Consider the following 26360-nt stretch of genomic DNA (forward strand, 5'->3'; position numbering starts at 1 on the left):
CAAACACATCGGACACTTTTGACACATTTTTGGGACCATTCACATTTATACAGCGATCAATGCTATAAAATTGCATTGATTTCTGTGTAAATGTGACTGGCAGGGAAGGGGTTAACACTAGGGGGCGCTCGAGGGGTTAATGTATGACCTAAGGAGGTGATTCTTACTGTGGGGAGAGGGGACTGACTGGGGGAGGTGACCGATCGGTGTCCCTATGTACAAGGGACACGCCATCGGTCTCCTCTCCTCTCTGACAAGACGTGGATCTGTGTTTACATGCACAGATCCACGCTCCTGCTCGGTTACCCGGCAATTGCGGGTGCCCGGCGGACATCGCGGCCGCCGGGCACGCGCACGAGGTCCCGAGCGACCTCGTGGCTCGGGAGGGCGAGGACGTCATATGACGTCCTCCCAGAACAACAGAAGCCTCGTCCCGCCGTCATATGACGGTGGCTTAGTGGTTAAGCAGACTGTGATTGGCTGTTGTTGTGACTTAGATGAAGATCAGATCACATTTTATGACCAATTTGTGCATAAATCCATATCATTTCAAAAGGGTTCACATACATTTTATTGCAACTGTATAAAAGGAAACAGCAGCGGACAGCAACTAAGTGCAGTATATAAGAAAAGATTTTATGAAAAAAAACAAATGGCAACTTACAAGGTGCATAAGGATAACAGCATGTCATCCACCCAGTGTGGTTAGCTGTTGAGCATTAGTGTGTCTTCAGAAGCCAGGACACAGATGCCGCTTGTCAGAGCTGTATAGGACACCAGAAACAAAACCGGAAATCCTGGAGCACATGAACTGCACAAGACTGGAAGTGTTGTCACACCTGAGTGGGCCGCGACGTGGGGGAGCTCCTACACAGCTCTGACAGCGGCATTTACTTCCTGGTTTCTGAAGAGACACTGAGGTTTACCAGCAAACCGCACGGGGTAAATGACATGCTCTTATCCTTATGCACCTTGTGAGTTGCCATTTGTTATTTTTAATAAAGTATTTTCCTAAATACTGTACTTAGTTGGCGCCTTCTGCTGATTCCTTTATATATGTCCATAATAATCAAACAGCAGCAGAAGAACATTGTTAAGTTAAGTGATATGCTTCCCAACTCAAATGACAAGATGGCTGGGTAGAGCAATTAGCGACTGCCTTGATATTTTTTCGGACAAGCTGGAAAATCTCTGCCTGAATTTTAAAGTACTAGTGTGCCAACAGCAACGTCCTCAGAGCCTGATGCTTGCCCAGATGGTTTTCAATAATCAGGCTGTCCAGGGTCACCCTGACTCAATTGCCACACCCTGAGAGGGGAGCTTCTGTTCCATTGTGCGAGCCGAGATGGCAAATGAGCGAGTATTTCTTGGAAAACTGTTTCCCACATTCAGAGCACGAATATGGCTTCTCCCCTGTGTGGACTCTCTCGTGTCTCACCAGGGTGGCCCTATCAGTAAAACACCTCCCACACTCAGAACACGAATACGGCTTCTCCCCCGTGTGAATCCTTTTGTGCGTAACCAAAACCGATTTCTGAGTAAAGCATTTCCCGCACACAGAACATGCAAATGGTTTTTCCCCAGTGTGACTGGTTTTGTGTTTCACGAGGTGAGACTTTTGAGTAAAACACTTTCCGCACTCAGAGCAGGAAAAGGGGTGATCGCCTGTGTGAAGTCTCTGGTGCTCCACCAGATATGACTTTTGCGCAAAGCTTTTGCCACATTCGGAACACGGATATGGACGGTCACCTGTGTGGGATCTCTGGTGTCTAACGAGATTTGTCCCAGAGGAGAAACACTTGCCGCATTCTGAACAGGAATATGGTTTCTCCCCCGTGTGAATCTTTTCATGTTTGGTAAGAGTCACCTTCATGGAGAAACACTTCCCGCACACTGAACACGAAAACGGTTTTGCTCCCGTGTGAACGCTCTCGTGTCTGATGAGACCGGATTTCTGAGTAAAACATTTCCCGCATTGAGGACACGAATACGGCTTCTCCCCTGTGTGGATTCTTTGGTGTCGGATGAGAATTTTCTTGCAGGAAAAGCATTTTCCGCACTCAGGACAGGAAAAAGGCCTCTCCCCCGTGTGAGACCTCTGATGTGCGGTGAGAGTTCCTCTCCGGGTGAAACATTTGCCACATTCCGAACACGGGAACGTTTCTCCCCCTCCACATGTGGTGTAGTGGTTAACCACAGATGAGGGGTCATGAAAACTCCCTCCTTGTATAGAAGGATTGGATGATGGATCTGCATGTCTAGGTACTGGATGGACCTTTACTTTAATTGGGTTTTCTGCTGAAGAATCAGAAGTGATGTCATCCTCTTCTATTTCACGGGCTGCAGAAGTGACGGGTTCTTTTCCCATTTTGTACCTTCTGTATCGTCCATCTAGAGGAAAAATGTGAAAGGTAATATTATGAATGTTTAACCACTTGCTGACCGCCCAGTGGTAATTTTGGTGCCGGCCGGTGGCTTCCCCGGGCACCACGATGTACCAGTACATCACGCCAAACTTCCTGGTTCACAGGCGTGCGCCCCCTGCCTCTTGTGTTGAGGTTGGACACAGCATGAGTTTTTCTCAGCAGGCTCACAGCAAATGATTTTGGCTGTGAACCTGCTGATTGCTGTGGCCAATCACAGCAGAGATATGAGTGCGTTTAGTAGACTTACAATTTATTAAACACAACGCAGGTAAGGATGTGTTCTCCCTGCTTTTACTTACCGTTCAGTGTGGCAATCAGGCAGAAAAGCCAGCAAGTTTGTAAGTGAATAATATTAGCACACATACACTTGTTAGGCACACAGTTGACCCTTTAATTGCCTTCCTGATCACCCCTGTCACCCAACCAGTTCCATTAGCACAGTGACTGAGTACAATATTATCACTGATCAGTGTATTAGTGTCACTAGAGACGTCATATCATATCAGTTAAGAGTCCCTCCCAGTCAGTGTCAGTTAGTGCCGGTCCCTGATTGCCCGCTACACTATCAGAGTCACACTAAAAGTCGCTGATCACCACCATCACTAGTATAGTGTCTGTCCTGGTCCGTATCCTGGTCACGGTCAGAACTATACTAGTGTCCCAAATAACCTAGTCTTAGCAGGATCTGCCCTGATCACTACCAGCACTAGCGGGATACATTTTGGCCTAAATTTATGAAGAAATTTGATTTTATTGAATATGTTTTATAACAGACAGCAGAAAAATATTTATTTATTTTTTCAAAATTTTTTGTCTTTTTTTCGTTTATATAATAAAAAAGTAAAAAAAAAACCCAGTGGTGATCAAATACCACCAAAAGAAAGCTCTATTTGTGTTAAAAAAATTATATAAATTTAATTTGGGTACAGCGTTGCATGACCGCGCAATTACCAGTTAAAGCAATGCAGTGCTGAACAGCAAAAAATGGTCTGGTCACGAAGGAGGTAAAACCTTCCGGAGGTCAAGTGGTTAAAGTGTATCTGTCAGTCCCCTAAAATTACCCAGAGCATTGTGGTATGAAGAGAGTAAAGCAGCCCATAGATTAGTCTTTTTTTTTTTGATTCAACCAGCAGGTTGAACAAAAAAGAAAAAAAAAAATGACTAGATTTCCTCTTCCACACATTTAATGTGGATGGGGGAATCCTCCCCACTGAGGCATTATATTCTGATAGCGGAGAGACTTCCCAGCCAACAGAATACACTGATCAGTACCACTAGCTATAGCTTGCAGCGCTGATTGAGCTAAAGTATACAGACGGGCTGGTTGTACAGAAGTTGATCGGTTGATTGACTTCTGTGCAACCAGCCTGCCCATACATGGATTGAAATTCAGCCAGTCCCTGCTCAACTAGCTACATTTTGATCCATGTATGGCCGGCTTAAGTATGTTGGCCCCATTCTCCCTCCATAGTCACCTGTGCCAATTTCCGAAGGAACTTCCTCCATACATGGCTCATCCCCGGTCACGTAGGTCTCCTCTATTTCTTCTGCTTCCTCTTTAACTTCAACTTTAATAAGATTTTCCTCCTGAGTGACACAAAACAATCCAAACAGTAGATTTTCCTAAGACTTAACAGTGTGATTTGGTCACCAAAAAAAAAAATAAATGAAAAATTGCAGCTAAAAGCACAGGAGCTCAAGTGTTTGATGCTTTGAATGCAACGTTTTTTCATTTCCATCATTGATTTTTTTTTTATTCAACTTCAACACTCTTCCCTCCCCGGCCTGTAATAGGACAGCCGGGCTAGAGCCCTATTATCCTGGGAGGATGTCCTATGACATCATTCCAGAATCAGGCTGCGCTCCATGCTGGATCCACCCGACACAGCCGATGACAGATCACTGTACCATGCGATCGTTGTGGTCAATCACAGCAGATCACATTAGAATTGTACACAATGAAAGGCTTTGATTCATGCCTTTCATTGTGTACTATTGTGATGAGCTCTGTGATTGGTCACACGTTACAGACAGGGCCAATCACAGCCCATATGTACTATGTGAACAGCTGATCACAATAGTAAACACTGAATGAATAGTTTCATTCAGAAAAAAAATGATTGCTTATAACTGTAAAATTTGCATTTATAAGCAATCATAGTGTGTAAAAAAAAACAAACAAACAAAAATCCCGATCACCTCCCCAAAGTTATACAGAGTTACTATGGTAACACTCTATTGCTCTCTTCACTATATGTAAAAATTAAATTGTAATTAAAAAAAAAAAAAAAATAATGAATAAAAAAGCATTATTACAGTTTTGTTTTTTTTAAATACGGTCCTTGATCACCACCACACCAGTTATATGATAACGTTGTACTGCATGTAAAAAAAAAAAAAAAAAAAAAAAAATTTATTTCTATATTTTCCCAAAAATTGACAAAGTGGCCACTTCAAAAAACTCGCCATGCCTCTCAATACCTTGGACTGTCTACTTTTCAAAAAGGAGTCACATGGGGGATATTTGTACTTTCCTGCCATTTTCGGGCCTCAAGAAATTAGATAGACCGTCAGTACATCAGGATTGATCAGTTTTCATATTCCATAGTTTGTGGACTCCATAACTTTTCTACAGACTAAATAATATACACTGATTTTGGTTATTTTCACCAAAGAAATGTAGCAGAATAAATTTTGACCTAAATGAAGAAAGATTATTTATATGCAACAGAAATGAAGAAAAACGCGCTTATTTTCAAAATTTTCGTCTTTTTTTTGTTTAAATTTTTTTTTAAACTCAGTGGTGATTAAAGACCACATGAAGAAAGCTCTATATCAGGGATATGCAATTAGCGGACCTCCAGCTGTTGTAGAACTAGGCATGATGGGACTTGTAGTTTTGCAACAGCTGGAGGCCAATTGCATATCCCTGCTCTATATCAAGGGTCTCAAACTGGCAGCCCTCCAGCTGTTGTGAAACAAGTCCCATTATGCCCCTGCCTGTGGAAGCCATGCTTGTAACGGTCAGCCTTGCAATGCCTCATGGGACTTTGTAGCTTCACAACAGCTGGAGGGCTGCCAGTTTGAGACCCCTGCTCTGCAGTGTTGCATGACTGAGTAATTGTCATTCAAAGTGCGACAGCGCCGAAAGCTGAAAACTGGCCTTGGCAGGAAGGGGGTGAAAGTGCTTTAAGAACTTCCATGCCACCTACCTGATAGTCCCGTAACATCTCATGATCTTTCTTTGAGAATGCCTGGGAATACAAAGGACTGGTACCTCTGGTTGCTGTACTGGGGTTTCTGTTATTCTGTCCATCTGCAGGAAGCACACAGATAGAGGCATGTGTAATGTCCTCAAGATATTATAGGCTCAATTCATCACAAAGAGAAGGATCTTTGTTGTCAGTCATGTGGCTATCGTTTCCTAATCTCACTGGCTTTAAGGGTAAGTTCAACTTTGTAGGACAAATTAAAATGTGAATTATCTCCTATTATCCTGGACATCCTCCCGATTGGAGGGAAGGGACATACCCACTTCACACAACACACAGGAACAAAGCTGAGGCTGTCAATCAGCTGGAGGTCCCTCCCTTGTCACCACTTTTCTCTTGGTGTCAGGAAAACTCGTCAGCAGTGACTCATGCTGATAGCAGAGGAAGGAAGCAGCAGACAGAAATTACACTTAGTGCTCTGGACTGAGACAAGTACACACTATAGAAGGATATGCTTTGTTCATATTTCGTGTCTGAGGTTTACAACCATTTTAAGAACAACCTAAATAAATTACAATAATTTATGCATTTTAGGAAACAAGGGGCCATTATGGTTTACATCATTAACCCATGGGTTTTACCCATACTATTTTTAACTTCGTAACACACAGACTTCTATGACTTGGAAAGCTCTGGATTGAGACAAGTACACACTATAGAGGGATATGCTTTGTTCAGATTTCATATCTGAGGTTCACAACCACTTGGGATAACAACACCAGCACCATATAACCCTGTGGGTCCAGCACTATCCTTCCACTTTCCTCAATTCACTTGAAAATAAAACAGCAGAAGGCTGACAGCCAAAGGGCAATACAACCCAATCACAGCAGTACAAAGCAACACAACCAATAATACTCAATCAAGGAGAACCTGTCCTTCTTTTCTGAATTTTGTGTTTATTCCTCACCTGTGCTGATCTCTATAGGAACTTCCTCCTCTTTAATCCTCACAAGTCCTCCTGCCTTCTCCTCAACTCTGAGGTCTCTCTGAGTCTTTCTGGTGTCTCCGGGGTCTGTGAATAAAGATGAGAGTGAAGCCCCCTGTACTGAGATGTATGAGAGACCCCAGAGAGTGTGTGTGGGGGGGAGACTGGTTATGTCTCTTGGCTGGTAACACACAATGACATGATGTGAGGAGGAGAGCCGGAGTCTAATAGAGGCTGATGTCTCCTGACTCCCCCACTGGGCACATACTGTCTCCTCATTACTGTCTACTGACAGAGGAGGGGGGAGAAGAAGAGATTGTTGTAGTGACTGAACAAGGAGAATCTGGAACTCTTCTCTGGATTTAGTGTTTATTACTTACCTGTGCTGTTCTTTGGAGGTATCTCCTCCTTTTTACATGGACCATCACCTATTACATGCGGCTCCTCTTCACCTTCAACCTTAACAACAATCAGACCTTCACCCTGAATGATGAAGAAGAATAACAGTTAAAGCGTGGAGAGGGATTAGAACCCCTGTCAGTGTTTCTGCAGTGTGTACCCCGATTACGGACATTCGCCCTCTCTATTTGCTAAGTTTACAGTTATCATCGAAAGTGAAAGTAGATAGTTCTGGTGACCACCAAGGAATTTCCTACTTTGACAGGATTTCCCCTCACTTCCTGTTTTGGCTTACAGGACAGGAAGTGAACAGAAGTCTCCCTAATGGCACATAGATGGTTAAAAAGACAAAATCCTCCCTTACACTACCAAAAAAAAAAAAAAAGAAGGGGAAAAGGTTTGCCTATAGTTCTACAAGTCCTACCTACCTGATCCTCCTGAGGGATCTCCTGATGTTCCTGTGTGGAGTCCCGGGAATACAGAGGACGGGGACATCTCTCTGGGGGATTTCTGTTACTGGATCCATCTGTAGGAAACACACACACTGACTGAATACATTGTTTCTATGTCTTTATATCAGAGGATGTGTGTATCTAGGGGGATCCTCAATACTCTTCTCTCCTTTACAAGAAATGAAAGTCTTCTCTTACCCGGTGATGTGAGGGGCGGCCGGTTCTTCATCATAATGTCCTTGTAGAGGTCCTTGTGTCTTAAATAATCCCACACCTGAATTCTTCTCCACAAGTCAATACTGCAATACAAAAAGCTGCACATAATGAAACAGAATTAAAGCTTCAGTCTGAGGCTGCAGACACTACAAGAAATGGTCAGGGACTGAAAACATCCTACAAGAGATGGTCAGGGACTGCAGACGCCCTACAAGAGATGGTCAGGGACTGAAAACATCCTACAAGAGATGGTCAGAGATTGCAGACGTCCTACAAGAGATGGTCAGGGACTGCAGACGCCCTACAAGAGATGGTCAGGGACTGCAGACGCCCTACAAGAGATGGTCAGAGACTGCAGACATCCTACAAGAGATGGCCAGGGACTGCAGACATCCTACAAGATATGGTCAGGGACTGAAAACATCCTACAAGAGATGGTCAGAGATTGCAGACGTCCTACAAGAGATGGTCAGGGACTGCAGACGCCCTACAAGAGATGGTCAGAGACTGCAGACATCCTACAAGAGATGGCCAGGGACTGCAGACATCCTACAAGATATGGTCAGGGACTGAAAACATCCTACAAGAGATGGTCAGAGATTGCAGACGTCCTACAAGAGATGGTCAGGGACTGCAGACATCCTACAAGAGATGGTCAGGGACTGCAGACGCCCTACAAGAGATGGTCAGGGACTGCAGACGCCCTACAAGAGATGGTCAGGGACTGCAGACGCCCTACCAGAGATGGTCAGGGACTGCAGACGCCCTACCAGAGATGGTCAGGGACTGCAGACGCCGTACCAGAGATGGTCAGGGACTGCAGACGCCCTACAAGAGATGGTCAGGGACTGCAGACATCCTACAAGAGATGGTCAGGGACTGCAGACGCCCTACAAGAGATGGTCAGAGACTGCAGACGTCCTAGAAGAGATGGTCAGGGACTGCAGACGCCCTGCAAGAGATGGTCAGAGACTGCAGACGCCCTACAAGAGATGGTCAGGGACTGCAGACATCCTACAAGAGATGGTCAGGGACTGCAGACGCCCTACAAGAGATGGTCAGGGACTGCAGACATCCTACAAGAGATGGTCAGGGACTGCAGACGCCCTACAAGAGATGGTCAGGGACTGCAGACGCCCTACAAGAGATGGTCAGGGACTGCAGACGCCCTACAAAAGATGGTCAGGGACTGCAGACATCCTACAAGAGATGGTCAGGGACTGCAGACATCCTACAAGAGATGGTCAGGGACTGCAGACGCCCTACAAGAGATGGTCAGGGACTGCAGATGCCCTACCAGAGATGGTCAGGGACTGCAGACGCCCTACCAGAGATGGTCAGGGACTGCAGACGCCCTACCAGAGATGGTCAGGAACTGCAGACGCCCTACCGGAGATGGTCAGGGACTGTAGACACCCTACCAGAGATGGTCAGGGACTGTAGACATCCTGCCAGAGATGGTCAGGGACTGCAGACAACTTACAAGAGATGGTCAGGGACTGAAGACACCCTACAAGACTTTTAAGTTCACATAGGGAAGGGTTTAGCTAATCTCTAATCATAACCAATTAACCCCTCCACCTAGGGCCGGTGCTACCACTAGGCAAACTAGGCAGCCGCCTAGGGCGCACTGCTGCCTAGGGGCGCCCAGCCGCTGGTTTCCCTCTGCGTCTGCAGCATGTAACCAACTCAGTCTCAGGCAGCTGCTCCGTCCGACCAGTAGTGTAACTAGAGGCACAGCACTCAAGCCAGCGCTAGAAGAAGCAAAGCCGATGCTTCCTGTATAGCGCCACCTCCTGTCACATTGGCAGGGCAAAGGGGGTGGAGTCAGGGCTGGAGCCAATGGGGGCGGCAAAATGAGGTTTCACCTAGGAGGGTGTCAAAAATCGTTGCAGCAGCCCTGCCTCCACCTAACCTCCTAAACCCAACCCCCTAACCAATATGGTTCTTTTCGGTTTTACATTTGTTACACTTCCTAACCGCAAAAACTACAAGGTGCATTTCACAACAGCTGGGGTAAAGAACACATCCCTATCATCCCCAGCAGAGCCCCCCATCCAATGTTCTCCATATCAGAGGACTTGCAGGAAGATGATGATGTGTGGAGGTGACATGATCCCCCCATCCAGTCCACAGAGTGCTGGGACCCCCTTCTCTCATAATAAGAAGACATTATTACCTCCTCCTTACTGGACACACACTTTTCACTCTCACTCCGTCACCGGGAAGAATGTCTCACCTACCTTTGTGGGCTACACAAAGATGGCCGCCGATCCAGCTGCGTTGAAGACAGCTTAACAGTTTACCAAAAATGATATAGAGAATATCCTAAAATGAATGAAAGTGGTCTAGTTTGAGCACTATGAGATTGATAATATTACTTCTCTTAATAGTTATATAGTAATGTGGTCTACAAAAAAATGGCCGCCGACCCTTGTGCTTGAAAGACAACCCTTTAGTTCAGTAAACATTATATAAAACAAATCTCAGTATGAATGCTAACGGGCTATTTTGAGCACTGTAATATTGATAATGTTACTTTTCTTTTAATAGTTATCAAGAAAAGCTTAAACATACTCTACAAAGAATTGGCCGTCGCTTCTTTGCTGATACCATTTACTTTAACGTCGACCTCTAGCGTTCGCTCTGACTGTACAGAGTCTGTGGGAACAGCGAGAGACTCAACAGCTGCTTCAGCTCTGCGCTGCCCAGCTGTGCCAGGTTGCTATGTAAACACGCACGCGCAGAGGGAAGAAAACGTCAGAGAGGTCGGCGGCCATTTTGTTGCAGCTCAAGTGGGAGACACCTAGAAAAACAAAAAACAAACAAAAAAAAAACAAACGAGGTTTTTCTTCTGTTCTCCGTTGATATGTGACTGGAGAGTGTGTGCCCAGTGAGGAAGAGGTAATAATGTCTACATTTTGCCATCTTAGAAATAAGGTAAGTCAAGGAGGTATCATTTGATATTTTCACTTCTTTCACACCTTCAGGACAAAAAGCTCAAAATATGTCATTGGCTATACCCCAGGGAGTCTACTATTAAAGCAGAACCCCAAGAATACGCCTTTAAGGCTATAGGGGCTGTATTACCTGCCAAAGGGTTTGCAAATTCGTTAAGCCAGTTCTGAGATTTACACAGCTCTGCTAGGCAGTAGGGCGGGTTCAGACTAGGGCGACCGTGTGTCCCGGGTTACCCAGGACAGTCCCACATTTTGCAGGTCTGTCCCGGGCACCCTCATTCCAGAACAATACAGTGTCCTGGAATGAAACTGACACAGCCATGGGGGGGCAGACTGGGCCCGGGGGGCAGGCCGCCGCATCACTGCTTTACTTACTGGCAGTACTTGTCCTGGCTGGCTGAGACCAAAATTGGTTGCTTCGGCTGCCTGCCACCTAGCAACCAGTGACCTCACGTCAGCACACAGTGAGGCCGAGGTCCCAGCATTCAGAGCGGAGGAGGATTTACTTTCGTCCTCCTCCACGCCTAGTGCTTTAGCTTCACCCACCTCCTCCTCTCCAGTGGCATGCTCAGAATGAAGAGAACTGGCAGGATTTGAGAAGAACTCTTAGTACTCCGAGGTGAGGCCGGGTGCCAGGGAAGGGGAACACCATGTATCTCATGAGGCACTGACTGCAGAGAGGAAGGCAGCAGAGGACAGATGACACCTTCAGAGGGATGGGAGGATGATGTGACCCCCCCAAAAAAAAAATTGAAGGACTACAGGTCCCAGCATGAACCCCTCAGAGCTGAAGATGCAACGCCCTGCCAACTATTGAAGAACTACAGGTCCCAGCATGAATCCGTAAAATCTATGGGGTCACACACTTGTAGTCCTTCAATTTTGGAAGGGAGTCGCATCCTTAGATATCAGGGGTTCATGATGGGACTTTTAGTCCATCACTTTTGGGGGGGGGGGAGTCACATCCTTAGATATCAGGGGTTTGTTCTGGGACTTGTAGTCCTTCAATTTTGGGGGTATTCACATACTTAGATATCAGGGATTCATGCTGTGACTTGACACCCCCCCCCAACTAGTGAAGAACTACAGGTTCCAGCATGAACTCGTATAATCTATGGGGCCACACACTTGTAGTCCTTCAATTTTGGTGGGGGGGAGTCACATCCTTAGACATCAGGGCTTCATGCTGGGACTTTTAGTTCTTCACTTTTGGGGGATGTGAAACACCAGTGAATGGCGGAGGGGAGGGGACAACCCCTCCCACTGCTTCTAAAAGCAATCCAGCGGCTAATCTGCCACTCGGATCACTTTTATCGGAAAGAGAATCGCTGGCTGTGCAATACCGGGGTTATGGCTGACAGCTGCAGCCATAACCCCGGTAAACCGCTTTAAACCCATAACATAAATGTACATTAGGGGGTCTTTAAGTGGTTAAACTTAGTTAGGAATACAGTGGATTTCCTCTTTAGGCAGCGCAGCCAGGTTGGTGATCTCTGCACCTTAACTGCAGTAAAGAATAGCGCTTGGTCGCCTCCTTGGCTTGTGATTGGGCAGTGAAAGGAGCAGCAGCAGACTGACAAGCTTCTCCTTCTCCTGTCTCTGTCTATTCTCTGCAGAATTCAGGACTCCCGCCACCTGAAGAGCAGGAAGTAGACCTCTGATGTAATGTGACCAGACTGATGACCCCAGTAAAAAAGGTAGGTATAAGAAATAATAAACATTTTGGGGGGGACCCTGCAGGAAAAAAAAAGCCTGTTGGTTGGGGAGGTAAAAGTTAAATCTGGACATTAAATGTATTCCATTTCTATTTGTAGGTGCCAGCCATGCCATTTTGCATTGTCTCTGGCTGCTCCAGCAAGTCCAATAAAACCACATCCTGTAGGGGGATTATTTTGCACGTCTTCCCTCGCAGCATTGACAGGATTAAATGTTGGCTGCGCCAAACGGGACAGGACTTTGGAAATCTCAACAAATTTGCAAAGAGAGTGCTGGACGGCAAGAAAACTGATATTTTCAGGTTATGCTCTGAGCATTTTACACCTGACTGCTACGTCACCAACATTTCCAAAAAAATCTTGAGAGATGATGCTTTGCCCACCATATTTCCAAACAAAGGGGTCATCTTAACTGGACGTACCAAAAGAGCAAGGATGGAATTTGCAGTTAATAACACCAATTATCTGAACACAATGTTGGGTAGCAATCTTATAGCTTCTACTTCCATGGAGAATGGGAAATTTGGCACTGGAAATTTGGCTCGGGGTCTTGGATATTTCACCTCACAGCCATCGAACACCCAAGAGAGCTTCATTGAGGTTATGAGTACCTCCAACCTGAATTCTCCTGACTCAGAAGAACCTAATTATATCCCTGAAGGAGCCTCAAGTCTCAATGACACTCTTACAGCAGAGGAAAACTGGAGATCCAATGAACTGGTTCCAGAACGAAGATTTATTGTGTTTGAGTCTTGCCTGGATAAAATTCTCAAGCAAGTGTCCTGTTCTTGTGGAGAGAAGATATGTGCTCTTCACAAAGTAGTACAAGGGACGTATCTACGTGTCGCTGGGATGTGCCCATGCGGCCATAAAAGTCTTACATGGGAGAACGAACCCATGAGGGCTTGGAAAAAACATGTTGGAAATGTGCCATCTGCAGGGGCCTTGTTGTGTAATAGAGGTAAATACAACAACATTAACTACTTTAGAACCGCGCTATAGCCGAAAGATGGTAGGCTCCATAGACCAGGGACAGTCCACTGCTGAACTGTGGGGGAGCGCTGTTTTCTGGTGGAACGAAGGATCGGGTGAGTATAAGTTCCCCCCTAGAGAAAATGAGCAGGTGACCTGTGCAATGCTGGTACAGCCCCAAAGCATTGGCATACTTTTTTTTTTTTTGTCGAGAGTTGGGCTTTAAGAAAGGTCCTCATGGAGGTCTTCTACAAACAGCATTGGCTGCTTCTTCAGAATGTACAGTGTTGAGACATCTGACTGTCTTTGAAAGCATCACAGCTGAAATGTACAGTGGTCTCTATGCCTCAACCAGAGGTGATACATTTGAAGATGAGTAAAATTCTCTACCCTAACATCTCTAACCTCTGCTTCTCTGTCCAAGAAAAGGTAGATGTGAGGTGCTAAAAGGGTATGCTACCGGCGCAAAAAAAAAAACTAAAAATGTGAAATTACCAACTTAGTTTGCTGCAATCATAAATACATGCCACCCTATGCTTGGCAATGTATTGTTATGTAGTGTATTTATGCGCTGCGTCGCAGTACAGATTGGAATGTACCCTGTTTAAGTATTTGTTTTTTGTATATTTTCTTGCAAAATAAAGTATACATTTTCAATCAAAAAAAAAAAAAAAATGGCCACTCACCAGTTATATCAATATATGCGCCTTTGGTTCATTTGTTTAGGATAACCACTCCGTTTTCGATGGATCCAGCAGCCGCCTTCCCAAGCAGTATACTAATACCTCTTGCTCTATTAGTTCTCATAAAGACATATGGATAGCCTTAATAGTGTTGTATATAACTATTATTTTATTATAAAAGTAAAAAAACACACACAGTTAAACTCACATGTTATAGTGCCTCTAAGCTGGCACCAAGCTGATCCAGCCCTGTATATGGGGAGGGGAGTCTCATTCTATCTCCCACTCCATCCCTGTGTCTCCTCACAGCGGCGTGCGTTCCAAGCCTCACTTTCGTTAGTCCGGAAGTGACGAGAAGATTTCCCAGCAGCCTCTACGCGTTTCGCAATACAGTTTGCGTCATCAGGAAGCTGCTGTATCTATGCCCGTCCTCCCCTTTATACCACCTCTAATCGTATAATATCCGATCTGCATACCAAACAGCTGGAAATGGCTGTGCCGCGATGCAGGAAGTACTTAATCCGCCATTTTGACTACTGAATTCTATGCCCGCTTTCCCTATGTATATCTATTGATGTTAATTGCTGTTTACGTCCCCGCTGGCCAAAATCATTGCTTTCCTGCTCTGTGTCCCGCATTTTATATATTACATGGGCACCTCCTAGCTATATACCGGGTTCCCCCATGCACACAGCTGAATCACTTTTACAATTTTACAGTTCCCTGTCTATTTAAAACCTACAATATCCTGTTTTAAAAACATATACCATCTTTAAATAAACATTTTATAAAAACAAAATAAAAAAGTATAATAAAAAGCCAGATTGACTTACTCAAACTCAAACTGCTTCTGAAGATCACAGACCCATGCACCAAAAAAACTATAATATTGAAATAAAACAAAAATAAAAATTATAAATAATAATAAGAAAAATAAATATAAAAATAAACATTTAAAAAATTAAAATAATGAAAATAAAAATTAAAATAAAGAAATGAAATAAAATAGAAAAAAATAAAAAGATAATCAATAATCTTCTATGAAGCAGTTCACATCTAATTCCACGTTCATCCCTTGAGGTCTCTTCATATTTAATCTAAATATCCAATAGGTTTCATTCAGTGATACCTCTCTACGTAAATTCAGGTTTCTCCAGTCCTGTTCTATTTTGTCAATAGCATAAAATTTGAGGTGTCGTGGGTCTCTTTTATGGACATCCCTAAAGTGCTTGGAGACACTGTGATGTTTGTATTCCTTTTTGATGTTTCTCACATGTTCTCCTATTCGAACAGACATGGCTCTTGTTGTTCTACCTACATACTGGAGCCCACAACTACACTCCAGTATGTAGGTGACATGTGTACTACCACATGTTATGAGCTTATCAATTTTAAATTCCTGTTTTGTTGCGTAGAATTGAAATTCCGTCATTTTCCTATTTACCTTATTTGTAAGCCTGCATGGTTTGCATTTTCCACATCTATAAAAACCTTTATGGTTGAGAAAAGTTGTAATTTTTTGGGGGGGTCAGGTACATCACAGCTGAAATGTACAGTGGTCTCTATGCCTCAACCAGAGGTGATAAATTTGAAGATGAGTAAAATTCTCTACTCTAACATCTCTAACCTCTGCTCCTCTGTCCAAGAAAAGGTAGATATGAGGTGCTGGATCTTTTACTTGCCAAAAGGAAAGGTGGTGGTAGATTTACTGGATCGTACGAGAAAAATGTTTGTGTGTTCTGATAATTTTGAATGAACTGTCGTGAACGATCTTGAAAACTGTGTACTAACGATCAGATTTTCGTACGATCGCTTCAAAAGCTGTCTTTTTCGTCTGATTGTGTATACTGGCTCAAAGCTACCATTAGACTTGAAATGATTCCCCCCCCCCCCCCCCCCAAGTCTAAATGACTTGAAGTCTTATGCCTCATGGACAGTATGGACAGTGCCAGATATTCCTCTCCAACAATTTTTGGAAGAAAATTGCAATAATTTGTACAGAAAGATCATGGTTGATTCCATCAAGATAAGGCTAATTTGGTGGAGTCTGGCAGAAGTTTCACCTTCCAGCATAGATAAGGCAACCTGAGAATGTACGTTTTAAGAAGCCATCTGAATGTTGGGTCAGTCAGATCATGAGGGCATATCAAGGGTCTCCAAACTTTCTAAACAAAGGGCTTTACTGTCTGTTTGGAGTTTACTGTCCTCCAAACTTTAGGTGGCCATTGGGAGTTGAAATTGTCCTGGCATCAGTGAGAGTAAACAATGCATCTTTGATATTAGGTAGAGGAATAGTGCCCTATCGCTGGTGTCAGTAGGAGAAATAGTGCCCCATCATTGGTGTCATTTGGAAGAATAGTGCCCCAGTGTTGGTGTCAGTGTGAGAAATTGTGCCCCATCGTTGGCGTCAGTGGGATTAATAGTGCCCCATCACTGGTGTCAATGGGAGGAATTGTGTCTTGTATCAGTGGGTGGAAAAGTACCCCAAGGGCTGGGTAAAGGCAAAAAAGGGCCGCATTGGGCCGCAGTTTGGAGACCACTGCTCTATATCTATAGTTCCAGGATGACATACAAATGATATAAACATTGTATATGTGTTTTCTACAGATGGATCCAATAAGAAAAATACACCAGAGAGATATCCCAGTCCACTTTGTTCCCAGGATTTCACGCAGAAACATCAAATCTTAACAGAGAATCATCAAGTGAGAAAAAACCCAATATCATCATTTAGATAATAATACATTTACTGTAATAATTTAACCATTGTTTGTTAAGTTTGTACAGTATAATCAGACTCTCTTTATGGAGAGATTGAAAGTAATCTCTGTCTTATCTAGAGCGAAGGCCTGAATGTTATTAAAGTTGAAAATGAGGAAGAGCTGAATGAGAGCGGTGATGATCCATGTGAGGAAGAGGAAATCCCCCCAGAGATCAGCACAGGTGAGTAATAAGCACTAAGCCCTGGATCTCACCAGTGCGGTTTGAACCGTCAGATCGCATGACAAGTTGCACCCCATTGCCGGCAATAGAACAGTTCAAATCATTGCGATCAACTCGCAGCGACTTTGCAAGAAGTCCCTGCACTACTTCTTTTTTGGAGATCTCATTGCGACTTGCATTGACTTCTACATGAAGTTGCAAGCCACAATGAAATTGGAGGTCGCACGATTTCAAAGCCACACTGGTGTGAAGCAGGGCTAAATTCAGAAAAGAGCCCCAGATTCTCCTTGTTGAGCCATCAGCCTCTATTAGACTCCGGCTCTCCTCCTCACATCATGTCATTGTGTGTTACCAGCCAAGAGACGTGTCCAGTCTCCCCCCACACACACTCTCCGGGGGTCTCTCATACATCTCAGTACAGGGGGCTTCACTCTCATCTTTATTCACAGACACCAGAGCCAATCATAGAAAGGTCAGTGAGGAGGAGGAGGAGGAAGAAGGACACGAGAGGATTAAAGAGGAAGAAGTACCTCCAGAGATCACCACAGGTGAGGAATTACACCAAAATAGTAATAAATTATTCTTAACCCCTTCCTGCCACCGCCTCCCGGCCCTTTAAGAGCTTCTAAATGTCAGGAGAAGGGCAATCGGGTCATTCAGAATTGGCGGTCACATGATCAAAAAGCTATGCATCGGGAGCTTTACGGTCCCCGCCAGTGTCTGTGCTGCGAGTACACAGGGTGCGCACTCTCAGCCCAGAAAAGTGTTTACATAGGGACGCATATATGTGCTCTTTCGGTGTTCAAGCCCACCCGCTGAGAGGCCCCATATATGCACTACATCGGCAGGAACAGGTTATAGGCATTATAAACCTTCCTACCTGCACCTTGTGTTTTTCACCTGTATAGGATATGCATTGATCGTGTAGTTTCATGGTGTCATTTGATGTCCAGTACGCACAGCCTATAGTAGAGTAAATCTTCACATTCCTGTGTCTTCACATTCCTGTTTCTGTTTGTGTCAAAGATGAGTCATGACAACGCACAGGTTAATCCATGACCTCTGTCTGTAGTCTAAGAACTGACACTTCCTGAGAAGAAACTACATATCCCACAATCCCTGTGTCTTGGAGTCAAGTGCGCTTCAGATGAGTGCTAAACAGTAATTAGATCTGACACAGACAAAGCAGGCAGATATATTAACAGAAAGCTCATCATACAGTCTTTTAACACATTAAACACTCCAACTTTTGTGATGCAACACAGAGGACAGAATGAGGCATGGATTGTGAACCTGGAGCAAGAAGCTGCCTTTCCCTTTAGTGAATAGGGACCAGCTAGGTGAATGAATATATAGACACAGGAGAATTGATCAGCCATGACACTACAATCTGCAGCCACTACACGTGAGCTCATCATTACAAACAAGTGACGCCGGGTATATAACTCCACTAATACCTAAAATATTAACCAACTATCTCATACATCTCAGTACAGGGGGCTTTCATTTATATTCCCAGACCCCGGAAATACCCGAGGGACTCAGACAGAGGTCAAATCTGAGGAGGAGGAGGAGGAGGACGAATGTGTGAGGATTAAAGTGGAGGAAATTCCTATAGAAATCAGCACAGGTGAGAAATAAACATGTAAATTCCACCAGCAATTTGTTCTCTTTGGTATTGCACAGAGAGACCCCAAACCTCCACTTCTGGGGTCCTTCTTATGGTGGCACACCAGCGGGCTCGCTCCCAAGCCGGGCTGTGCGCATCTATAGACACACACAGTGTGGCCCGTTCCGCCAATGGCTCCCTCTGCTGCCTCAGTTTTGTGAAACCCGACATCACTTACATGATTATATGCATATATGTATATCTTACAGGTGCACTGAGTAACAGAAATACATCCGAGAGTCGCAGTCCTCCGAATTCTCCAAATTCCACAGAGGAACATCACAAGATTCCACACCATCATCAGCAGGTAGATGAGGCTAGGACCTTATGTTGGGGAGGGGGGAACTTATACTTATAAAGACGGTGCATAATTTAATCAACTTAATCAAATCAAGCCTGCCCATACATGGAACGATATTTGCTGAATTGGCTGAATTTTGATCCATGTATTGCAGCTTAAAGTGGTTGTAAACCTTTACAGACCACTTTAACCTACAGGTAAGCCTAGATTAAGGCTTACCTGTAGGTGCTTGAAATATCTCCTAGACCTACATGGTCCAGGAGATATTTGCAAATCGCCGTACGGCGATTTCTTCTGCGCATGCGCCGGAGTTAGAAAGGGCACGCTGTGCCGTTTCTAGCTCGGGTTATGCCGTGACTGGCAACTCCTGCATCCGCAGGAGTGACGTCACGCGACTCCAGCCAGTCACAGAGCCGGAGTTCGCTGCCCCGGAAGGAAGAGGGGTGAAGAATGGATGCTCACGAGGAAGGCGGGCTTCTCCTGCGGGTAAGCGTCACATAATGGGCTACTATGCGATGCATAGTAGCCCATTATGCTTTACCTTTGCAGGGAAACAAAGAGGAAGTAAAACCCATCAGAGTTTACTTCCTTTTTGAAGCGGAGTTCCACTCTAAATATTTTTTTACATTAAAAGACTCGTTTTAACCTAGAAATAATGATTTGGAGGAATTTTTTTATTTTTTTTTTATACTTATCAGAATGGGCCTGTTGCTATGAAGTCCCGGTAATCTGCCACTTCCTGGTCTGCGGAGCTCCTCGAGACTTCCTCCCTCGCCTGTGCTCCTGAGAAATGATGACACATCATTTCCCAGGAGTCTGTGGGCAGTACTGTGCTCGCCGCTACGGCCCCTGTTGAATCGCGCATGCGCCAGATCGAGAGGTGCATACTGGTTACCCAGCATGCACCTCTCCCAAGGTATTCCAGAAAGCGATCTAGATTGCGCTTCACATGCCCACATTAAGGATGAAAACAGCCACAAATGGGGGCATAAAAGATACAAGTAAGATAATTATATTATTTAAAAAGCGATCTTGATCATTGTATTGTCTTTTTGAAATTTAATTGCAATAATGCTAGGATGCAAAAAAAATGTAAAAAAAAAAAATGTTTCGCTGGAACTCCGCTTTAAGTTATGATTTTAGCATTTTAATTTTTTTTTTTTTGCACATCCTTCATTAGAATCTTTTAACCCCTTCAATACCGGACACTTCCACCCCCTTCCTGCCCAGGCCAATTTTCAGCTTTCATTGTCGCACTTTGCAATACTGTACACATATGAAATTTTTTACATTTTTTTTTTTTTGAGACATATAGAGCTTTCTTTTCGTGGTAATAAATCAACACTGGGTTTTTTTTTCTCATTTGTCCCATTAACATTCCAGCTATTTTCAAATGAATATGTTCTTTTTTAAGATTGGTAATGGTACAAGCCTTTATTTTTCTGAGATCAGGTTGCGGTGGATTGAAGTGATTAATCTTTTAGTGTAGATGTGTGATTGGTGGTTTTTATAGAGAGAACATTCATTTACCTTTTCTTTTGTGTTATTTAGGATGAAAGTCCTATTAAAGTTGAAGTGAAGGAGGAAGATATGTACCTGAGGGGTGAAGAGCCGTGTAAAAAGGAGAAAATTCCTCCAGAGATTGGCACAGGTGAGTAATAAACACTAAGCCCGGGTTCACGCATATGTGAACACAGACAACGCATGTGAATCGCACCCGCACTGTGGGGCCGATCGTATGCGATGTCTGTGCAATGTGAGTTCAGCCATACAGTTTGTATGGCTGAACTCGCAATAGATTCACAGAGAAAAGGTGCAGGGACTTTATTTTTTTTTCCCGTAATGGAATCGGATCGCATGGGTGTTCTCACCCATGCGATCCGATTCCTGTCCGAATCCACAGATGTGATGCGGGAACCGGCACTGGAATCGCGCTGGTTCCCGCATTGCTACATTGTGAACCTAGGCTAAGGGCCTGATATACTAACATGTAAAGTAAATTGAACCCATGTATTGGGAAAATAAAGTGTCACTAAACCCATAGCATAAAAAACTAACAATAAATGGTGTATCACATGCTGTTCACACTCACTCAGTCACTATGAGATCCGTTTCCTGTATTCTGCAAAAAAACTGGTTGATCCTGCTATTCTTTATCTCCCCCTTCTGTCCATGTTCCCAATGCAGCTTGAGATTTGGCAGAGCAGTGTTAGCAGCTCTGCAAATGCTCAGTTTTCAGTGAGTTTCTATGCTGAGCATTTTCTCCCTCTCACATCTTAGCAGCCCATGTGACTATAGAGTCACATGTGGGCATATACACAGTGCTAAATGACAGCCCACCCCCTCCCTCCTCCTCCATGCTCACTAACCAGCTAAACACAATGGGGACAGGATATTACATGTAGATTAATGGAGGCTTCACCTCCCTGTTATTTTAAGAAACAGGCTGGAGAGGTGTGGCACAGCCCATGACTGGGAGAAATCCGCCCACACCATGTTATTGGCAAAAAATAATAACGATTTGATTCCAAATATATATTTGTATGACCATTTAAAAACGGTTTATTGATATAAACTATTTATTTTTACTCTGTATCAAAGGCTGTTTTTTTTTTTAATTTTTATTATGAACATGTGACCAGCAGCAGAGGACTAGATGCTCCCCCTGCTTATGTTTCCCTGCAGACAGGCTGGGAGAGATCTGGGTCATGTGACAGCTGTACATTGATTAAGAAAAAGGTACTTGGATGTTTTTTTTTTTTTTTTTTATTAAAATAATTATATCCACATACAGAAATAGAAGGGACAATGTAAATTAAACAGTAGTGTAGGTTTAGTATCACTTTATTATAGATAGGGAGCCCCCATGACTAAAATATTTTTTTTTCATAAAAGTTGACAAGTTTGGAAAAACACTCACTTCAGTGTGCCAGCCATGTGTCAGGGATGGTCAAATCTGCGTAGCTACACTAGGGAACTGAGACCAGACTATATATTGAAAAGTAAATGTAATAAAAGCAAAACAAAAGACATCCAAACGCAGCCAACATGAAGATACAAGTTAACAATAATCCGAATGACAAGATACCTAGCAACCTAACTAATACAATATATACAAAATGAGGAACACAGATTACAGGGAATACCAGAGATACAAGGAAGAGAGAAATCATGATTGGGAGCAGGCACAAGGCAGCAAGATAAAGGTGCAAGGCAGGATCAGGCTGGCAGGCAAAACACTGAGGCGAGAGGCACTAGTAGAGGAAGGACTAAATACCCTCCCAGCAGACAGCAGATCCCAGTAATCAGTCTCCACCTGGTGTTGGCTGCTGGGAGGGTATTTAATTCTTCCTCTACTAGTGCCTCTCGCATCAAGCACCCATTGGTGGACACTGGAACTACAACCCTCTGCCCAGTGAACCACAGTACCACCAGCAGTTGATCCAGGTCCTGACACCATGAGTAAACAGAATTTCAGCCTGCACCTCTTGTGCCCTAGAAATTGACCTGTAAAAAGCCCCATTTTTGCACATTCCATGATGTCCACTGGTATAACAAAAGCTTAATTTTTTTATTTTGTTTTCTCCAGATGGAAAATACAGAAGTTATCACAGAGAGCAATGTACCATAATATCTCCCGATTGTGAAACTGAAGATGATGACATTGCATCCAGGTCCTCAGAGGATGGTGACATCACGTCTGATTCTTCAGAAGAAGACTCCACCTCCCAAAATCTCAGTACAGCCTTTCCTCGTACTAATCTTTCCTGCGATGGAGGGTGTTTACCCGATCACCCCCCTTCCGCCACCAATCGGGCATGTGGTGTCGATGGTGAAACGGTCTCGTGTTCTAAGTGTGGCAAATGTTTCACCCACAGGGCAGATCTTATTGAGCACCAGAGAATTCATGGGGTGGTGAAATCCTTTTCATGTTCCGAGTGCGGAAAATGTTTTACAAAGAAGCGCTACTTAATTGAACATCAGAACATCCACACAGGAGAAAATCTATTTTCCTGTTCAGAGTGCGGCAAATGTTTTACCAGGAAAGGAAAGCTTATTGTACACCAGAGATCCCACACAGGGGAGAAACCGTTTTCATGCCCAGAGTGTGGGAAGTGTTTTTCCCAGAAAGCAACTCTTATCAAACACGAGAGAGTTCACACGGGAGAGAAGCCATATTCCTGTTCAGAGTGCGGGAAGTGTTTCACTGGGAAAGATATACTTATCACACACCAAAGAATTCACAGAGGAGAGAAGCCATTCTCCTGTCCAGAATGCGGCAAGGGCTTTAGGCAGAAGTCTGACCTCACCAGACATTGTAGAAACCACACAGCTGAGAAACAATACTCCTGTCCCACGTGCGAAAAAAGCTTTCCTGAAAAATCACTTCTAGTTATACATGAACGCGTTCACACCGGGGAGAAGCCATTCTCTTGTTCTGAGTGTGGGAAGTGCTTCTCCCAGAGAGGAAGCCTCATTTCTCATGAGCGAATTCACGCACCAGAAAAACCGTTCTCCTGCTCTGAGTGCGGGAAGAGCTTTACCCAGAAGCAAAACCTCATTGCTCATCAAAGAACACACACGGCTGAGAAGCCATTTTCGTGCTCCGAATGTGGAAAGTGTTTTACCCAAAGGGTAAATCTCATCTCGCACCAAAGACTTCACACGGGAGAGAGGCCGTTCTCATGTTCCGAATGCGGGAAGAGCTATACTAACAGATCGCACCTGGCCACCCATCAGATTGTTCACATGACTGATAACCCATATTCCTGTCCTCAGTGTGGGAAATGTTTCACCCGCAGGGGTAGTCTCATCCAACACCAGAGATCACACACTGGGGAGAAGCCATTCTCCTGTCTGGAATGTGGGAAAATGTTTACAAGGAAAACTTCGCTTATGTCACATCTTGGTTCCCACAGGATACAAGAGGTTCCCATGTCGGAGGTAGCAGCTGAGGAAGCATGTGCACACAGCCATCTTTTATAAAGGTGCCAATTAGTGCGACGTCAGATGTTGTCATTCTTCCTGTGTGTTTTCCCCATTTTCCATTGGGTGAAGTAGGCGTAGCAAGACTCGTCCCCAGTTACGGACTTCTTTTAAGCAGGAACATAATGTGGATTGAGGCTTCGATGTGAACTTGCATGCTATCAGAGAACCATCCAAGAGTGACTTTTGTAGCCTCAGATGCTCCAGTGTTAGCCCTTTATGCAACCAAGCAAATGATTACCAAGTCATGGAAATCTCCTTCTGTATGTTATGTTCAAAATTGTGTTAATACTACTGTGACCATTACAAACTTATTTGCCTCTTTTAAAACACACATTTTTAAATATATGACTCATGTGTCAACGATGTAAATTATAAAGGACTAGTCCAGGCCGCTCTTTTTCTATAATGTCAAAATGATTGTAATTTATTTAAGTTGTTCTTAAAGTGGTTGTAACCCTCAGACATGAATATGAACAAAGCATATCCTTCTATAGTGTGTCATGTCTCAGTCTAGAGCACTAAGTGTCATTTTTGTCTGCTGCTTCATTCTTCTGCTATCAGCATGAGTCACTTCTGACAAGTGTTTCTGACACCAAGCAGTAAAAAGGGGACATGGGAAGTATCTCCAGCACACAGCCTTGGCCCTGTTTCTGTTTGTAAGAGGGTGTGTCCCTTCCCTCCAATCAGCTCTCAGAGCTCTCCTCACTAAGCTCTGCAGTGTGCAATTTCAGATTTCCACCCCCTGTTTCCTGACAGCCCAGACAAGCTGTATAAATTCTGGACTTTGAACGAATGTGGAGAAGAGAAGAATGCAGATAAACAGGTACAACTTATGTTGGAGGAATTGTTTCATCTCTGTGTACCACCTGAGGCCAGTTACTTCACTGGGTACATGCAAGGGTTTACAGCCACTTTAAATCCTGCAACTGCTTTTCATTCTCGCCAATTTCCCTTTTTTTTCTTTTATACGGCTCATGAAAAATAGGCTTTCTCCTGCACAAGAGTTGGGCCCATTCCAGCCATTTTTGTTTTGTTAGCTCTACTGGGTGAGCATAACAGCAATAGTTTGATATATCCAATCCTAAAAAAAGTAAAAGCAAACAACCAAATACATTGTTTTAATAGATGTGTACTGTTTTACCTGTCAAAAGATTTATAATTCTGGTCAGACAGTCTCGTGATTTACACACCTGTTGAACAATGCCCAGCCAGGCGAAGGCTTAGCTTATTTCCTTGTTCAGATTTGTAGCTTCCTATGTTTGCAATGGCTACTTTATGATTGGACATTGAATCAACATCATCAACTTCTGTCCATTGAGAAGTGAGAAGATCCAGTAGGCAAGAACTGTAAGGGCCCGTTCACACTAGAATGCAATGCAGAAAACGCGCGTTCCCTGATGATTTCCGGCACCACATTCCAATCGCACTGCCCTTGCAATCTGCAGGGGGTGTCAGTGCACAGTTAACGACACCCTAAACGCAGGTTGTAAATTTGGTGCATTTGCCCGCACTTTTGTACCATGCGATCCGGTTGCAGTGCGTTTCCAAAAGTAGTGCATGCACTTCTTTTGGTGCAGTGCGATTTCAGCCCATTGAAAATAAATGGGGCTGAAATTGGACTGCACAGAACTGCATGTGAATCGCACAGGAACCGCACAGCATGATGCTGCCTCCACCATGTGGGGATGGTGTTCTATGGGTGATGTGAGGTTTGCGCCAGACATAGCGTTTTCTTTGATGGCCAAAAAGTTCAATTTTAGTCTCATTAGACCAGAGCACCTTCCTCCATACATTTTGGGAGTCTCCCACATGACTTTTCGCAAACTCAAAATGTGCCATTTTGTTTTTTGCTGAAAGTAATGAATTTCTTCTGGCCACTCTGCCATAAAGCCCAACTCTATGGAGCGTACGGCTTATTGTCGTCCTATTTACAGATACTCCAGTCTCTGCTGTGGAACTCTGCAGCTCCTCCAGGGTTACCTTAGGTCTCTGTGCTGCCTCTCTGATTAATGCCCTCCTTCCCCAATCTGTGAGTTTTGGTGTGCGGCCGTCTCTTGGCAGGTTTGCTGTTGTACCATGTTCTTTCCATTTGGTTATGATAGATTTGATGGTCCTCCTAGGGATCATCAAAGATTTGGATATTTTTTTATAACCTAACCCTGACTTGTACTTCTCAACAACATTGTCCCTTACTTGTTTGGAGAGTTCCTTGGTCTTCATGGCAGTGTTTGGTTAGTGGTGCCTCTTGCTTAGGTGTTGCAGCCTCTGGGGCCTTTCAGAAAGGTGTGTATATGTAATGACAGATCATGTGACACTTAGATTGTACACAGGTGGACATCATTTCACTAATAATGTGACCTCTGAAGGTAATTGGTTGCACCAGAGCTTTTTATGGGCTTCATAACAAAGGGGGTGAATACATACGCACATGCCAA

At 44.1% G+C, this 26360-nt stretch overlaps 2 protein-coding genes across 3 annotated transcripts in view; one reads left to right on the top strand and one right to left on the bottom strand.

The window, feature by feature from the left end:
- Positions 1-1002: 1002 nt before the first annotated feature.
- Positions 1003-26360, bottom strand: part of LOC141106745 (uncharacterized) — a 75152-nt gene continuing 49794 nt past the window's right edge. The window contains exons 14-21 of the mRNA XM_073597673.1: positions 9873-9906; positions 7676-7776; positions 7454-7551; positions 7007-7109; positions 6609-6713; positions 5639-5742; positions 3902-4013; positions 1003-2391 (exon numbers count right to left, since the gene is read on the bottom strand). Coding sequence (XP_073453774.1) covers positions 1295-2391; positions 3902-4013; positions 5639-5742; positions 6609-6713; positions 7007-7109; positions 7454-7551; positions 7676-7776; positions 9873-9906 — 1754 coding nt within the window. The 3' untranslated portion in view covers positions 1003-1294. The remainder of the gene's footprint in view (positions 2392-3901; positions 4014-5638; positions 5743-6608; positions 6714-7006; positions 7110-7453; positions 7552-7675; positions 7777-9872; positions 9907-26360) is intronic.
- Positions 9972-23997, top strand: LOC141106502 (uncharacterized). 2 transcript variants are annotated; one of them, XM_073597315.1, is made up of 10 exons: positions 9978-10633; positions 12270-12350; positions 12468-13329; positions 16631-16728; positions 16864-16966; positions 17416-17514; positions 18486-18596; positions 18845-18942; positions 20488-20587; positions 22526-23997. In XM_073597315.1, exons 2-10 carry the CDS (start codon positions 12333-12335, stop codon positions 23920-23922), a joined length of 2886 nt encoding a protein of 961 aa, XP_073453416.1. In that variant the 5' UTR covers positions 9978-10633; positions 12270-12332; the 3' UTR covers positions 23923-23997. The 2 variants fall into 2 exon arrangements, with proteins under 2 accessions (XP_073453417.1, XP_073453416.1); XM_073597316.1 differs by lacking the exon at positions 17416-17514 and having other exon boundaries at positions 9972-10633.

This window comes from Aquarana catesbeiana, linkage group LG08 (assembly GCF_042186555.1).
Source record: "Aquarana catesbeiana isolate 2022-GZ linkage group LG08, ASM4218655v1, whole genome shotgun sequence".
NCBI lineage: Eukaryota > Metazoa > Chordata > Amphibia > Anura > Ranidae > Aquarana > Aquarana catesbeiana.